Below are 17,110 nucleotides of genomic sequence, written 5' to 3'. Positions count from 1 at the left end.
TCCCCTGATAACCTTTTAGTGGTCATCACTCATAGAAACAACTGTGTAGAGTGTCGCCTATAACTCACCCTCGTATTTTTGTGGGAAATTCCATCTTCAACACAGGATACTGATGACTTTTGGTCGCCAACGTCCACAACACAGGCATAACCAAGGCCAGCACCAAATGTAGCTGCTACATGATCCTATATTTAAAAAAGTATGTGATACATATAAAGACTTCACTATAATAAGATATGAATGAATATGGTAAGGAAAGTTCTGGTAGAATGTAAATAATTTAAGAGTAAAGGAGTCCACTAACCAATTCCCTAACAATCCACACCATCATGTCACAGTCATTGTATGCCACACAACTCACCAGTTCCAGCATTCACATGTTGCATTCCTATATCATACACCTGCTGCCTCTCCCCCTCCCACATCTTATCCCACCCACTAGCTGCCTCCCTCCAAGCCACTAGCTGCCCCTCCCCAACCTTCCTCGCAGCTTCTTACTCCCTTTACCCATCCCACTCGACACAACCCCTCACCCCAGTCCACCACTGAACTGCAATCCCAGTACTGTGAGTTCAGGCAGCACATTTTAGCTACAGAGATTCCTGTGCATGTTCTCTAGACTTTTACAGAGTTTGTCCAAAATCTAGTATGTTTTCAATCTTTTTGTGTGCTTGCCAGTGACTCAACACTGTTTAGTGAGTGGTCTCCTATACTCCTAAATTATTAAGATATATAAATAACTTAAAAAGTATGATATTACAATATAAACTATAGAAACTATCTAAAAAATTAAACCTGTAAAACTGCAAAGAGGATTAAATGTTCAACTACATACACATATTTTATTTTTTTAGGTACATGGAGGAGAACATTCATGGATTTGGATTAGGCCTATTGTTCATTAAGAGTCTAATTTCACATTATTATACTTTGCTGTTGCAACACCTTTATAGTTATATGTGACACCATGCTGCAAAATGTGACTTCACTAAGAGTTGGAACAAGAGCCCTCAATTACATCAGAGGACTGATCCCAACATCCAGTCCACTCGTTCATGCCATGCAGCTGGTAGAATCCATAAAGTAACAAATTTGACAGATTGTTTTACACAGAACAAATATATATGGGCTGCTCAAATACCCACACATCAGATCACATGGTGAGTTAGTCTTGTTTCTGTTCTGGATAAAACATATTACAGATAACACAAAGAAATACCACTTAACAGCAGCAATGGCATGACTAGTGTTAACTATATAGTATTGCTGCATGTCCATGTACAAGTTATAGGGGTAATGGGCAAATGGAATTCAGACAATGAATGGCTTTAGGCTACAGGGCACACCCAGCTGCTTCAAAGCTTGGCTGAAGAAACAATAATATAGACCTCAGAAGCTCAATTGTTTCTACTACTTTTTTATTTAAAGACAATAAATTGAAGGACTTTATGATCAGAAGATGGCTTAGTGGAGTTGGAAGAGGAGTTCCATAATATCAAATGGTATGCAGTAGGGCTATCGTAAGTGTGGTTGCAAACTAAAGATCAAATAAAAAATTAAAACCAAAACACTTTTTTTACTACAGTAGAAAAGAGCAGATGGGGAATTCAGGTGCAAAATTATCTGTAAACAAAGAAATTAAAAACAATGTTACAGACATTACAAGAACCAATGTGGAAAAGCCTCAAAATAAGCAAAACTTGTTTTAAAACTAAACAAAAATAATTCATGGCCCTCATTCAAGTTTATGCATCACCATACGCACATTCTGATGAGATAGAAGACATCCATCAAAAGTTACAGAAACTCGTAAATGATGCAAATCCTATTCCATGATAATGGAGGATTTTATTGTGAAGTAAGACAAAACTAAAGAACAAATCTGCATTGTGAAACTTCAGGTGTGATACTCCAGTATGGCCAAATAGATAATAAATTGAGGTGGCACCATAAAGTGGACAAATTTTTCTGCCTGCATTGCAATGATAAATCTCTCTCATGAAGTGACATGCAATGGGGTTGCTGGAACATTGCATATCTTTATTCAAAGTTATCCACTGGAGTAATCTTCACCTCAGACTAGGGACCTTTGCCTTTCATGGGCAAGCGGTCTACCAATTCAGAGAGATTTATCATTGGAATGCAGGCATAAAAATTTGCTCACGTTATGCTGTGGTCTACCAACTTAGCTACCCAAGCACACCTCACATCCCATCATCACAGCTTTACTTCCACCAGTACCTCATTTCCTATCTTCCAAACTGTACAGAAGCTCTGCTGTGAAACTTGCAAGACTAGCCGTCCTGGAAGAAAGGAGATTATGATGTCATGGCTTAGCCACAGCGGAAGGATGCTTCCAGAATGGAATTTTCACTCTGTAGCAGAGTGTCGGCTGATGTGAAACTTCCTGGCAGATTAAAACTGTGTGCAGGACCGAGACTCGAACTTGGGACCTTTGCCTTTCAGGGGTAAGTCTGAAAGGTAGGAACTGACGTACTGGTGGAGGTAAAACTGTGAGGATGGGTTGCGAGTCATGCTTGAGTAGCTCAGTTGGTAGAGGACTTTACCACAATAGCCAAAGGACCCGAGTTCAAGTCTGAGTCTGGCATACAGTTTTAATCTGCCAGGAAGTTTCATATCAGCACAAACTCCACTACAGAGTGAAAATTTCATTCTGTAACATCTCCCAGGCTGTGGCTAAGTCATGTCACTGCAAATTTTTCTTCCAGGAATACTAGTCTTCATGAATAATTTTACTCATTCCACATCCCGAAACCTCTCTTCATGATGGCATGCAAATGAATGAAGTGGATGTTTGAGTGATGACTGAGTTCATACTGCCAAACTGGCATGTAGCCCACATGTAGCTAAGTTCAGAAGTAAGTGCATGTTGACACACAATTGAATTTCAGAAACGTTCTGATGATGAGTATTAAAGCATGTTAGCTGCTGTAATTACTCTCTCCCAGTCACCCTCTTGCAGTGTGTCTCAGTGGAGCCCAGAAAATGGATGTTGAGGAAGCTATAATTTTGTGGGAGTATCATAAGAAAAAGCAAAAATGAAGATACTGAGTTCATCCAGTTTTGAACATGCTCTCTATGAGTTAATTTACCACATTGCATCTGCAACTGTGGGACAATGAATCTAAATTTTTCAATTACTTCAGAATGTATAGAAAATCATTTGACGACTTGCTCCGCCTCTCCCAAGAGGATATAAAGCAGACCAGAATGCCATCAGTTACTGCATTTCACCAAAACAAAAACTAATAATTATTTTAAAGTAAGTTTTTATTTAATTTTATCCATGCTAACATTTAACAACTTAACAATTTAGCACTTGGGAAACAACTGAAGTTGTGACCCATTTCTAGAAGCAGCTGAAGAAAGTGTACCTGGTGCTAAATTCTGTCCACTTGTGTAACCATAACTCCTTTCTAATCTTTTAACCCTTTAACTGCTCTGGACGTGTTACCACGCATGCCTTTGTACCTGTCCGTGTGTGCTCTGAACGTGTTTACGCACGCCACCAGTCCATCTACCTGGTACTCCAAACATGTCTACGTGTAGAACGTACTTTGTGATTATGACTATGTGGGTAAACATAGGTGCTTATGGGAAAGAGAGTGAATCAGGAATTTTCAGGGATTCCATGTTATATCAACACAGAAAAATCTTTGGATATACCAAAACCAAGACCTTTATCAGAAAAACAACATGACACTTTCTTACATGATCATAGGTGATGAAGCATTTGGACTGATGGAAAATTTAATGAGACTGAACAATGGAAAGCTGCTGATTCATGAAAAAAAGATAGTTAACCGTTGGCTAACTTTAGCACGTAGGTACGTCGGTACAATGTGTAGTAAGTGGAGAATACTACATCGCCTGTTAGATGTCAGTATGGATTGTGTAGAACACATTGTAAAAGCAATTACAATTCTTCACAACTATGTTCCAATGAGAGTTGGAGTGAAACACAAAGACATCTTAGAGGGAAATCTCACAAATGTAACTGCTACTCACAATGGATGACCCACTTCAATCATGGGATAATGCCCAGGCTAAATTTACGAACTTCTTTGTTAATGAAGGTAAACTTGAACATGCAGATCGTATGACATGCACACAAGTGTACTTGACAACGGTAAAGTTTTTCTTACCTATCTGCATCTACGTCTACATGAATACTCTGCAAATCACATTTAAGTGCCTGGCAGAGGATTCAATGAACCGCCTTCACAATAATTCTCTATTATTCTAATCTTGTACAGCACATGGAAAAAACGAACACCTATCTTTCGGTGTGAGCTTTAATTTCCATTATTTTATTATGGTGATCATTTCTCCCTATGTAGATCGGTGTCAACAAAATATTTTTTCATTCAGAGGAGAAAGTTGGTGATTGAAATTTCGTGAGAAGTTTCTACAGCCTATATTCTTCTTTTTTTCCGTAAGTCATTTCCCTCACAGAAGATCAAAACCAATTCTTTCCAAGCTTGTTGTCTCAAAATTTTATTTTTACAAAATTCCAATCCTATACTCCAAATTGCTGGCCTTTTCTCTGTTTTGCCAATTAGTAACTCAATGTCAATATTCTCACCTTTGGTTTCATTCATTTTTCACAATGTCAAACAAACAAAAATAACAGAAGATACATCTACTCACAACGGAACATGCAGTCAACTGAACAGCATACGGGCACCACCTACCTTTCTAGCTGCCCATCAACACAGGTTTGTCTGCATCTAGAAACATTTTGTGTTAACGCATGTTTGTGTGATTGATTGCAGGTTGAATATTACATGTCTGAATGCGTGATTCAAAAATGTACAGCAGATTTCCGTCATGTGAACATTGCCTAGATATAATTTGATTTGATGTTAGAGACTATGAAATCCTTGAGTACTACTCTGTTGGTTCCTCCGTCTGTTCAATGACAACAATTTTAAGTTTACCTGGCACTGGAAAATATTGACTGGTTCTCGGGTGTACCCGAGAATTATTCAAGATTTTCCTATGCCGGGAAAACCTAAAATCACATATCAAGTATCTCTACAGGGAGGAGTTGCCCAACAAAATTAAGAAGCTCGACAAGCTTCATAACAGGAAGGAGCACCTCTTCGCCGCAATTGTGTGCTACAGAGCTCCCAAGAACACGATCTTTTGTGAAGGTCATTCATCCACCCAGAAATCCATCTACCAACCAGAACTCAGCCTGGCCCTAGTCAGAGAGAAGATCAGGATCACTTGATACAGGCTCGATGAGACCTCAAGAGAACTCTTTCCACTCCACCTGCAGTTGGCATTGATGTACACATCTGACTCGTGGGAGTGGATAGATGCAGTTAGCTGGTCTCAAGTTGAAAAAGCATGACACACAGCCGCCTGCAGACAAACTGAATGCCTTGCGGCTAAATCACCGCAAGAATTGTGAATTGTGTTTTATTCATCTCATGACATACATTTGCAATCCATTTTGTTTGCATACAGGAGACATGTCAAAAATTTATAAAACAGTTACAATGATTTTTACATTAAGTAAATAATAGCACTATAATAAATAATAGCACTATAAGGATATTTCTTGGAATGTGTAACACATTGTAACCAGCTCAAATTCGAGTTTGTCCTGCATGAATTAATCCACTGAGTAGTAACACTTCAGTGTCAGTACCTCATTTAGCTTTCTTATAAGTGAACCTAAATTCATCTGCATCAACTTTTTCTCTTTTAATTTATTACAAATTTTGATTCCCATGTATTGAGGTCTCTGGGTGGGCGAGGAGCATAAAATTTTCTTTGTTCCTAATACCATGTAAATGGACAAAATGGTTTCCCTCAAATAATTCATGTCTGGTGTACAAAAATATAATAATCTCATACTTGTATAAGGACGGCAGAGTTATTATTTTAAGTTTTCTAAATAATGGTCGACATGGATCTTTTTGATTTACAGTGCACATATTTCGAATGATTTTTTTCTGTATTTTTAGTACCCGCACTATGTTAGTCGAGTTACTCCAAAGAACAATACCTTGCAGTTGATAATATTTGCATTGCAAATGCAAAGCTGCTCAGTTTCTTTTCCAGATATTCAATGTGTGCCGGCCAGCTCAAATTTTTATCTACATTTAAACCTAAGAATCTGACTGAGTCAACTTCTTCTATATCTTGATTGTTGTGTACAATCTTAATCTCCTCACATTGCGACTGTTTGGTTTTGAACTGCATCACATGAGTCTTAGATATGTTTAGATTCAATCCATTTAGCTGAAACCAAGTTTGTAAGGTACTGCGGGTACTGATCACAGACTTGGGAATTTTTTCCAAATCCTGATGTTCAACTAAGACAGGAGTATCACCTGCAAACAGAACTGATGGGGAGCTGATATTTAATGGTAAGTCATTAACATAGAAGAGAGATAGGACTGGTCCCAATATGGGGCCTTGTGGAACACCCTGAGATATTTTTTTCGTCAGAAAAATAATATGCGCCATTTGAAGATATGCTAACTCTTTGCTTTCTGTTGGATAGGAAGGATTTAAGCCATTGTAGGGTACTGTCGCTAATGCCACACTTTTACAGAATCAAACATCTTTGTGAGGTCACAGAAAATTCCTGACACCTTATTTCTCTTGTCTAATGATGTACTTATTTTCTCAATGAAACTGTTTACTACATCTATGGTGTTTTTCTCCTGCTGAAAACCAAACTGATTGTTTAGAATAACAGAATATTTTGTAATGAAGTTTTGGATTTGTGGAACAGCAAGTTTTTAAAATATTTTAGACAGGACTGGGAGAAGAACCTCAGAGAATTGTCTTTAACTGTACAGAGAAAGTAACTGATGATGTTACTTTGTCTGTACTAGGAAAGGGCTGAATTTTGCACCAACAATGACAACTATACCAACAGCAGAATTAATCAGTTCTGTGGAACAGGTTGCTCTTGCACTCCCACAGGACACTGCAGATGAAATATGATGTGAAACATGCTGTACACTTACCAGGGCAGTTCCACCAAGGCCATGGGTGCTCTAAGAGACTCCCTAAGTCTCATAGGAGAAACGTTTGGGACAGCGCTAACAAAGCTGTTCGAATTTGTAGTTGCGTCAAACTACTTTCTGTTCGATGTAAATTACTATGAACAAACAGAGAGAATAGCAATGGGCTGCCCACCACTATCACCAGTGGTGGCCAATATGTTTATGGAGGCATTTGAAGAACAAGCTCTGGAGTCAGCAGTCAACAAGTTCTTGTGCTTTTATTGATACGTAGAAGACATGTTCATAATCTGGCCACACTGACAATGTCACCAACAAGACTGTCTGCAACACCAGAATTCGTTGCACCAAAACATCAATTTCACGATGGAGATAGAGGAAACCTATCATCAACTTCCATTTCTGGACGTGAAATGAAGACCAGTCAGCTTTGTAGGAAACAGCATCTACCATAAATCTACACACAGAGATTTTTACTCGTATGCCTCCAACTGCCATGCTCTTTCACAAATAGAAAGTGTCCTATGCACACTAGTGCAAAGAGCCCTCGAAATCTTGGACTGTGACAGTCTAGCAGATGAACTGCAGCATTTACAGGGCATGTTTTGCATGAATGGTTACAGTAATCACCAGATACAATGTGCCTTAAAATTGATGCAAATTACTCCATATGACGGGAAAACTTCAGCAAAAATTAGAAGAATATGCCTTAAACACAATGTCAAGTGTGTGTTCTGCCCACCAGCCAAGACAAAAACCTTATTGCGATCAGTCAAGGATGATATAGGACTTGGGAAACTGGAAGTCTATTACATCCTTTGTCAGTGTGAGAAAATGTATGTAGGCCAGACTATTCAGACAGTAAGAAAGAGACGCAATGCGCACAAACACCATGTAGGAAACTTTCAGCTGACAAAATCCACTGTGGCAGAGCGCTAAATCTCCCACAGAAATACCATGAATAATGACAAGCCCAAATTGTTGCAACAATCCAACAACTTCTAGGATTGTATTCACAAAGAGGCTGTAGAGATCTGACTGCATGACATACTTCACTAACATCTGTACACAGTCAATGTGTGTGGCAAAAACGATACCTTAAATAGCCAGATAGTCAGGTATCCATAGAATCCACGTGAACAGAGACACAACACTTCCCCAACTGATCCATTACTCACTAGACCTTTTGGATTACATACTATAATACAAATTCAGACTGTGCCACATATTGTGTGTGATCTACATACACTATCTTTCTGTAAGAGTAATCTTCTTTAATAGCATAGGTAATCTGTTTCACAGAAACTGTTGAAAAACAGCATCTGATAATGTGTCCAGTGGATTACAGCATTATGAATCTGCCAACTACATTTCAAACATATACAATGACACCAAGGAAAAAATAATGACATGCTTCCATTATCACTAGAGGATTTTCATCTGACAAGAGTTGGTTATTGTGACAATTTATTATTCCAATCTGTAAAAATGCCACATCACAAGTAAATAAAATGCAAGTAAGCTATAAACTGTGCATCTCTAGAAATCAATGATAAAACTGTAATGTAGCATGTTGTCTTATGGCCTGAGAGCTAGTATATGTTGTACCTGATATGGGTCAAAAAAAGAAAGAACTACAAAACAACATTGTTGATGCCCATGGTAGTTGCAATTCTTGATACTTTTTTCCAGTGTGATCTATTCATTATGAAACTCAGTCCACCACATGCAACACGAAAACCATGGGAAATGTATCATGATACTCAAATCTCATTTCAAATGACCCCATGTCTCAAAGTCAATGGAACAACCATCCAAACATTTTCTGAGTGGCATGTAGCATTGCATATATCATTTAGCTTACATTATGTGCCTGTCAGTTAACAGCATTGCAGAATAATATGTCTGCCATAGAGGCAAGGAATAATAGGCCTTTGTCTCAAAATTTACGTTATTCAAACTACCCAGTATCACGAATCTTGTTCTGACACCAGCATAACCTCAGCATATGGTAAGTGTTAAAGAGGAAGTTGTTTCTGCTACAACTGTTACAAACACCGTAGAATAACAAGGGGATAGTCCAATCTGACACATCAAAAGCTGCCCTGCATTTTTTTTTCCATGTGAGGAATATAATCGAAGGAATGCAGTGTCAAAGTTTTAGCTGCTAAGACACACTGCACACATTTTTCAAAAGTGGTCCTGTAGAGACAATAAACCCAGATTAGACCATTTGCCATACTCTCAGAGGCATTTGGCATTTAAGAAGTCATTCTTCCCACACTCCATGTGCAAATGGAATGTAAAGAAACCATAATACTTGGAACAACCCTCTGCCGTGTGTTTCACAGTGTTTTACAGAGAGTGGAAGTGGATGTATATATAAACAACAATAGATACAAGTTCGTTTTGTAGCATCTGAAAGTGTTAATTTTTGAGATAAGACGCAATTTATATACATTGTATTTCCTTCATATATGCCTGCTAACAGAATCTGTCATTGCTCAGGTTCCATTGTTTCATAGTAACTTTCTCAATCTTGCAAGTATGAAGTATGAAGAATGTGATATGCAACCAGCATCAACTAATTCTTCTGAAGGCATATCTTAAGTGTCATTTGGTGGTTAATTTCTTGGAAAATCATTCCAGTTGTGTTGATCTTTCAACAGTAACTGTGGATATATTAGAAGAAATAGGAAATAACTCTGACAGTTCATGGATTTGTGGTTCAACCGATTACGGGTTGCACAAGTAAGAGTCTGGAAGAAGACTGTCATCCTAGCCCAAAGAGACTGTGTACTGCAATAGGTTTGACAGACACTGAAGAGGCTAAAAACAAAGGAGGGAGAATCGCTTTAAATGACGCAGGGCAGTGTGCAAAGCCAGTTTTATAAAACGTGAAAATGAAATGTGCAATGGCAAAAATAATTAAGTGGAAAACGAAACATAAACCAAAATGAGACTTGGAAAAACATAAAAGAAAAACTACTCAAAAGATTTAGAGCTGCATATGAGACACACATACTGTTACTAATGGAGATGTATATTCAAGAAATCATACAGTATAGGAAGCCGTAAACTCATCCAAAAGACAGAGCTGTAGAGGAAACATTATTAGTACAACCAAATACTGCAGCTTGGACAAAGACAAGAACATTTAAGAAAATCCATTTAGTGTCTTCCATGAAAACACCGGAAGATTCATAAATAGAAGAGATGAACTTCTAATAATAATGCAGGAAAACAAATGGGTAGACAGAATTTCAGCAAACTTGTTATACATTTTCACATGGAAATTATTGAAAGTGAATAGTTTCATTTTGATGGAAACGAGTTAATATCACATTACGATAGAACAAATAAGAAGAAAGGTGGAGTGGCTGTGCCACAATAGTTGATCAGGAAGCATACAAACTTGTAGTACTGACTGTGCACAGAATACCAGCAGGAACTATATTACGCTTCATAAAGCAACTAGAAACACTTTTAACTAAGTTATGCATGATTAACTGGAGAATCAGGGTTTGTGGAAACTTTAATGTTAATTTTCTGTCACATAATAGTAACTGATGACACTTAAGATTTAGGATTGCTTGTGTCCAGTTGTGGATTATTTTCCACAATGAGATTCCCTACTAGGACTGAAGGGACATAATGCAACTGTTATTGACAACTCATGTTTAGAGCCAATAACTTGCAATATTTAGCTACAAAACTAATAACCAACAGTTTATCAGACCATAATGATCAAATGTTAACAAGAAAAATATACTAATGAAAATAATCAATTACTGACAGTGTAATGTAAGTGGATAGATAAAAATTCTACTCACCAAGCGGTGGCGGGAGATTACACACAGAAAAAGGTTTAACTTTTACAAGCTTTCAGTGCCAGTGGCTGCTTCTTCTGGCAGAAGAGCTGAAGGAGAAGGAAGAGGAGAGAAGGAAAAGGACTGGAGACGCTTAGGGAAAGAGGTACAGTTCAGAAAAGTCACCCAAAACACCAGGTCAGGGGAGACCTACCATCTGGTAATATTACTGTAAGTTAGGTACAGATAATGGAAGAAATCTACTGGATTTCAGAATCAGAAACAATGCCTTGATCACAGTATTTAGAGATAAATTACAGGAAGAACACGGTAGAAATTTATATATCAGACAATAATGACACAAAATTTAATTTATTCTTAAAAATATCCTTACAGCTCATTAAGTCTTGTTTTCCTCTAAATCAAATACGATGAAACTGAAGAATAGTGAGAAAAGTAGTGAATAATTTCTGAGATTAAACTACCTTGTTCTAGGAAGAAAGAGCTCTACTCCATTCAGAGTACAAGCTGCAGTCCAGATATGAAACTCCATTACCATCAGTATTGAAAAATCCTCCAGTCTGTCACTAAAAAAAGCAAAACTAATGTACTATGCTCAAAAACATCACACACCACGACTGAGGCAAAAACATTTTGGAAAATCAAGGAACAAGAAACAAGCAAAAACAGAGACCCAAAAGAAACTTAGCCCCTGAGTCCTTTGGCAGAACTGGTGACACTTTCACATCATTGTTCACCAAATTCAATTACTACTTCCTTGCAGAAGCCTTTGATCATATGCATCACAAAATTCTATGTGACAAACTAAAGTGTTATTGCATTAATAGCATCTGTATTGCATGGAAGGAGTCTTACTTTCATAACAGAAAGCAGTAGGCCTCATTAACAAACTGTGTCACAGGCACAAAAATAACCTCAGAATAGGGGAACATATCATGTAGAGTGGCATGGGGATCAGTACTGGGCCCAATGTCATTTACAACCTACATAAATGATCTTTCAATTACTTTTAAAGGCAGTTCAAAAACCATAATGTTTGCTGAATTAAGGATTCAAATTCAACCTTAGCAGAAACAACTCAAATGACTCCTCAAGACACCTGCAAGTTGTTCACAGCTAACTGTTTAATCTCATGAAGACTCATAATATGAAGTTTCACACCAGCAATAACACACTGTTAGCACCATAAGTAGACACTAATGGTCATAAACTAAATGAAACATATTGTCTGAAATTTATTGGGGTCCAGTTGAATAATGGGATCATCACATAGATAAATTAACTCAGTTTAGTGTTATTAGGCCCCTAGAAGCGTCTCCCACTGTGTTGACCTAATGACAAGAGTGTTAGCTTATTTTGCATATTTTCACTCCCTCTTGTCTTCCCAAATTACCTTCTGAGACAGTGCACTTAATGTACATAAAGCGTTTATTCAGCAGAAGTGAGAATATTGTGTAATACAGTTTCAACTGAATTGTGATTTAAGCAGTTACAATACAAGACAAAAACAATGTATACTTTGCATTTTGTATAGTGCACAGAAAGTAGTTATGCACTCTGGTGAGAAGGTATTCAACAAGCTCCCATGTAATATAAAGTAAGAAATTGGAAATCCTCACAAATTCAAAATAAATTAAAAAACATGGTTTATCAGCCACTCTCTGTACAAATTAATCTACATTCAGGGACTGAAAACTACATGGCAAATAGCATTGTTTGTCATAAAGCTGTATATCAAATAGTGGAAATGGAAATGAAGTCCCATGCTTCTTGACAGAGCGTAGGGGAATAATGCAGGAGACCCGTACCACCGTGATAGGCAAGGTCCTAATGGAGGTAGTTTGCCACTGCCTTCCTCCGACCGTAATGGGAATGAATGATGATGAAGACGACACAACAACACCCCATCATCTTGGGGGTCAGGTGAAAATCCCTGACCCTGCCGGGAATCGAACCCAGGACCCTGTGCTTGGGGAAGCGAGAACACTACCACGAGGCCATGAGCGGCTGACTATCAAATAGTAATGCACTTTAACAGGACTGCATATTTAACAATAATAATAATAATAATAATAATAATAATAATAATAATAAATACAATTCAGAAAAAATATCATTGGAATTGTAGTGGGTTCACCCAATATCTTTATGGAAACCGACCAGCTGGCTTGTTTCAAGGAGATCATTGCAGAGTGGGGGAGCAGCCAGTTATCTGAAAAATGGTATCCATTTGAATCTACTGATGTATCAAAGCACTACACTGAACAGGTTACTGTATGTTGCACAGGAGTAGTTGAATTTAGTGAAGTTCAATTTTTTAATTACAGTTATCTTAAGTCCCCTGGCTCTGAGTTCAGAACACTCCTGTTGAAGCTACAGATAATTTTTGGTTCATATTACAGAAAACACCAAAAGTTAGCTGTAAGTGGTGACTTTAATATTAATTTTCTAAGTAATTGTGCAAGGGAAAGAATGTTGAAAGATCGAAATTCATATCGCCTGATGCAGACTATATTCATTCAAACTAGAGTGCAGGGGAGTATCAGCAAACTATAGACAACATTTTGGTTCTTTCTTCATTACTAGAGGGGCATTCCGTTAGTAAATGGGTGAATGGCCTTTCAGACCTTGATCTACATCTACACTCCTGGAAATGGAAAAAAGAACACATTGACACCGATGTGTCAGACCCACCATACTTGCTCCGGACACTGCGAGAGGGCTGTACAAGCAATGATCACACGCACGGCACAGCGGACACACCAGGAACCGTGGTGTTGGCCGTCGAATGGCGCTAGCTGCGCAGCATTTGTGCACCGCCGCCGTCAGTGTCAGCCAGTTTGCCGTGGCATACGGAGCTCCATCGCAGTCTTTAACACTGGTAGCATGCCGCGACAGCGTGGACGTGAACCGTATGTGCAGTTGACGGACTTTGAGCGAGGGCATATAGTGGGCATGCGGGAGGCCGGGTGGACGTACCGCCGAATTGCTCAACAAGTGGGGCATGAGGTCTCCACAGTACATCGATGTTGTCGCCAGTGGTCGGCGGAAGGTGCACGTGCCCGTCGACCTGGGACCGGACCGCAGCGACGCACGGATGCACGCCAAGACCGTAGGATCCTACGCAGTGCCGTAGGGGACCGCACCGCCACTTCCCAGCAAATTAGGGACACTGTTGCTCCTGGGGTATCGGCGAGGACCATTTGCAACCGTCTCCATGAAGCTGGGCTACGGTCCCGCACACCGTTAGGCCGTCTTCTGCTCACGCCCCAACATCGTGCAGCCCGCCTCCAGTGGTGTCGCGACAGGCGTGAATGGAGGGACGAATGGAGACGTGTCGTCTTCAGCGATGAGAGTCGCTTCTGCCTTGGTGCCAATGATGGTCGTATGCGTGTTTGGCGCTGTGCAGGTGAGCGCCACAATCAGGACTGCATACGACCGAGGCACACAGGGCCAACACCCGGCATCATGGTGTGGGGAGCGATCTCCTACACTGGCCGTACACCACTGGTGATCGTCGAGGGGACACTGAATAGTGCACGGTACATCCAAACCGTCATCGAACCCATCGTTCTACCATTCCTAGACCGGCAAGGGAACTTGCTGTTCCAACAGGACAATGCACGTCCACATGTATCCCGTGCCACCCAACGTGCTCTAGAAGGTGTAAGTCAACTACCCTGGCCAGCAAGATCTCCGGATCTGTCCCCCATTGAGCATGTTTGGGACTGGATGAAGCGTCGTCTCACGCGGTCTGCACGTCCAGCACCAACGCTGGTCCAACTGAGGCGCCAGGTGGAAATGGCATGGCAAGCCGTTCCACAGGACTACATCCAGCATCTCTACGATCGTCTCCATGGGAGAATAGCAGCTTGCATTGCTGCGAAAGGTGGATATACACTGTACTAGTGCCGACATTGTGCATGCTCTGTTGCCTGTGTCTATGTGCCTGTGGTTCTGTCAGTGTGATCATGTGATGTATCTGACCCCAGGAATGTGTCAATAAAGTTTCCCCTTCCTGGGACAATGAATTCATGGTGTTCTTATTTCAATTTCCAGGAGTGTATGTTCACATCTATACTCTGCAAATCACTGTGAAGTGCATGGAAGAGGGTAATCTCATTGTATCAGTTATTAGGGCCTTTTTCCCCATTCCATACTTGTATAGAGCCTCAGAAGAATGACTGTTTAAATGTGTGTGTGTGTGTTGTAATTAATCTAATCCTGTCTTCAAGACCTCTATGGGAGCAATACGTATGTAGTTGTGTTGTATTCTTAGACTCATCATTTAGAGCTATTTCTTGAAACTTTGTAAGTGGGCTTTCTCTGAATAGTTTACACCTGTCTTCAAGTGTCTGCCAGTTCAGTTCTTTCAACAAAGTTTACTTCTATTTTCAAGTGTCTGCCAGTTCAGTTCTTTTAACATCTCTGTGACACTCTACCATGGATCAAACAAACCTGTGACCATCTGTGCTGTTTTTCTCTATAGAGCCTTGTGTGCACCCTACACACCATCAGCTACCTGGGTAGCTACCTCTGATGTGTAGAACACACCTGACCTATTTAAGGGGACCCTACTGTTCTGTACCCTTTGGTGCAAGTCTAGTAAGTCACAGCCCAGCTTGTCACAAAACCAGCAGACTCTGGTTCAAGTCTTCCATTTGACTCGGAATAAGGGGGTCATGATCTGTTGTGAGAACAATGCTGCATATCATAAACTTCATTGAAACTCCATGAGCAAGTCTGGTATTCTTAACCTTTTCTGCTAGTCGCTGGAATGATCCAAGTATGACTCAGAGCCTCTTCAACATGCTGAATGAGGTCCCCAGATATACACAGCCAGTGCACCCAGTGCTACTTCCCATTTCTTCTTGCCATTTTCCAAAGGGGGGCCATTACTCGCCATATGTTTGAACTGCTGATGATTACCTGACCCCTACTCACTTGCATTAGCCTCCCACAGATACAAAACACATCAGGTATCCTAACGGGTGAAGTGAGTCTCACAGGCTCAGTTTCAGTTTCAGTGGAAGACAGCATCTTGAAGTTGTCTGTTAGGTGGATGGGTGTGTCATTCTGAGTTCTCGCTGGTCCCTATCTCCTCCATATAGCATGCCCAGAGCTACCATTGATGTGCCACTCACAGTCAAGTGGACAAATAATGATGGACCTGTATTTGCTGCAGAAGAGACAGTATCCACAGGAGTACATGAAGTTCCTACTGGTATCTCTGGTATTTGACCCTCAATAGCTCTTTCAATGCACCCATTTGCAGCAGGTTCTATTTGCTTGACAACAATCAATTTCTAGTCACTTACAAACAACAACCAACTCATCCCCTGCCTAAGAAACATAATTAGAAACTATCTAGAAATGTTCACACAGTGGCAAGAGAGACTTTTTTTGAACCTCACTAAAGAACAAGAGTGACAGTATATTTAAAGCACACATTCGTAATTTCGCAGGAAGTTTCCCTGTTGTATATCTATTAGTTATTGTTCAGTGCTACACTGAGTAGAACATTGTGTCACGCAGTTTGCGAATTTCGAGATGGCAGAGTTGGAGGACTAATGTGTCTGCATTAAATTTTATGTGAAACTGAAGGAAACCTTTACAGACGTACACCAAAAGATGCAGGAAGCCTACAGTGATGAGTGCTCAAGCCATACTCAGTGTTATGAATGGTTTACATGGTTTAAAAATGGCTGGACAGAAGTTACAGATGACCCTTGTTCAGGACCCCCTTCGACCGCTACCGACAATGCTCAAGTCATGAACGTCAACAAAATTGTGCATGCCAATTGAATACTGACTGTCCGAGACATTGCAGATGGATGTAACATTTCAGTTGGATCATGTCATGAAATCCTGACACAGCATCTTGGAATGCATCCTGTTGCTGCCAAGTTCGTCCCACGGCTCATGAGTCAAGACCAGAAAGACCTTTGCTTCTCAATCTGTGAAGAGCTTCCGGATTGCACAAGTGAGAACGAGATGTTTCTTAAGAAACTCGTAAGTGGTGATGAGACCAAGGTTCAGTCTTCACAATGGGTCGTAAAAGATTCTCCAAGACCAAAAAAAGCTCATCAGGTCAGGACAAATGTCATGCCATGCTTTTAGTTTTCTTCGAGTTTGAAGGTTTAGTTCATCATGAATTCATGCCATAGGGACAAAATGTTAATCAATGGTACTATTTGGAAGTGTTGTGATGCCTGCAAGAAAATGTGAGGAGGAAACGGTCCGAAATGCGATGAGACAATTCATGGCTCT

General features: G+C 39.9%; 1 protein-coding gene across 4 annotated transcripts in view; it reads right to left on the bottom strand.

Moving 5' to 3' along the window:
• LOC124798017 (actin-related protein 8) overlaps window positions 1–17,110 on the bottom strand; it is a 173,646-nt gene that overhangs the window by 93,710 nt on the left and 62,826 nt on the right. For all 4 annotated transcript variants that reach the window (XM_047261215.1, XM_047261216.1, XM_047261217.1 and 1 more), the window contains exon 6: window positions 69–185. In XM_047261215.1, coding sequence (XP_047117171.1) covers window positions 69–185 — 117 coding nt within the window. The remainder of the gene's footprint in view (window positions 1–68; window positions 186–17,110) is intronic.

This window comes from Schistocerca piceifrons, chromosome 5 (assembly GCF_021461385.2).
Source record: "Schistocerca piceifrons isolate TAMUIC-IGC-003096 chromosome 5, iqSchPice1.1, whole genome shotgun sequence".
NCBI classification, from domain to species: Eukaryota; Metazoa; Arthropoda; class Insecta; order Orthoptera; family Acrididae; genus Schistocerca; species Schistocerca piceifrons.
This window is presented reverse-complemented; position numbering and strand designations above follow the sequence as displayed.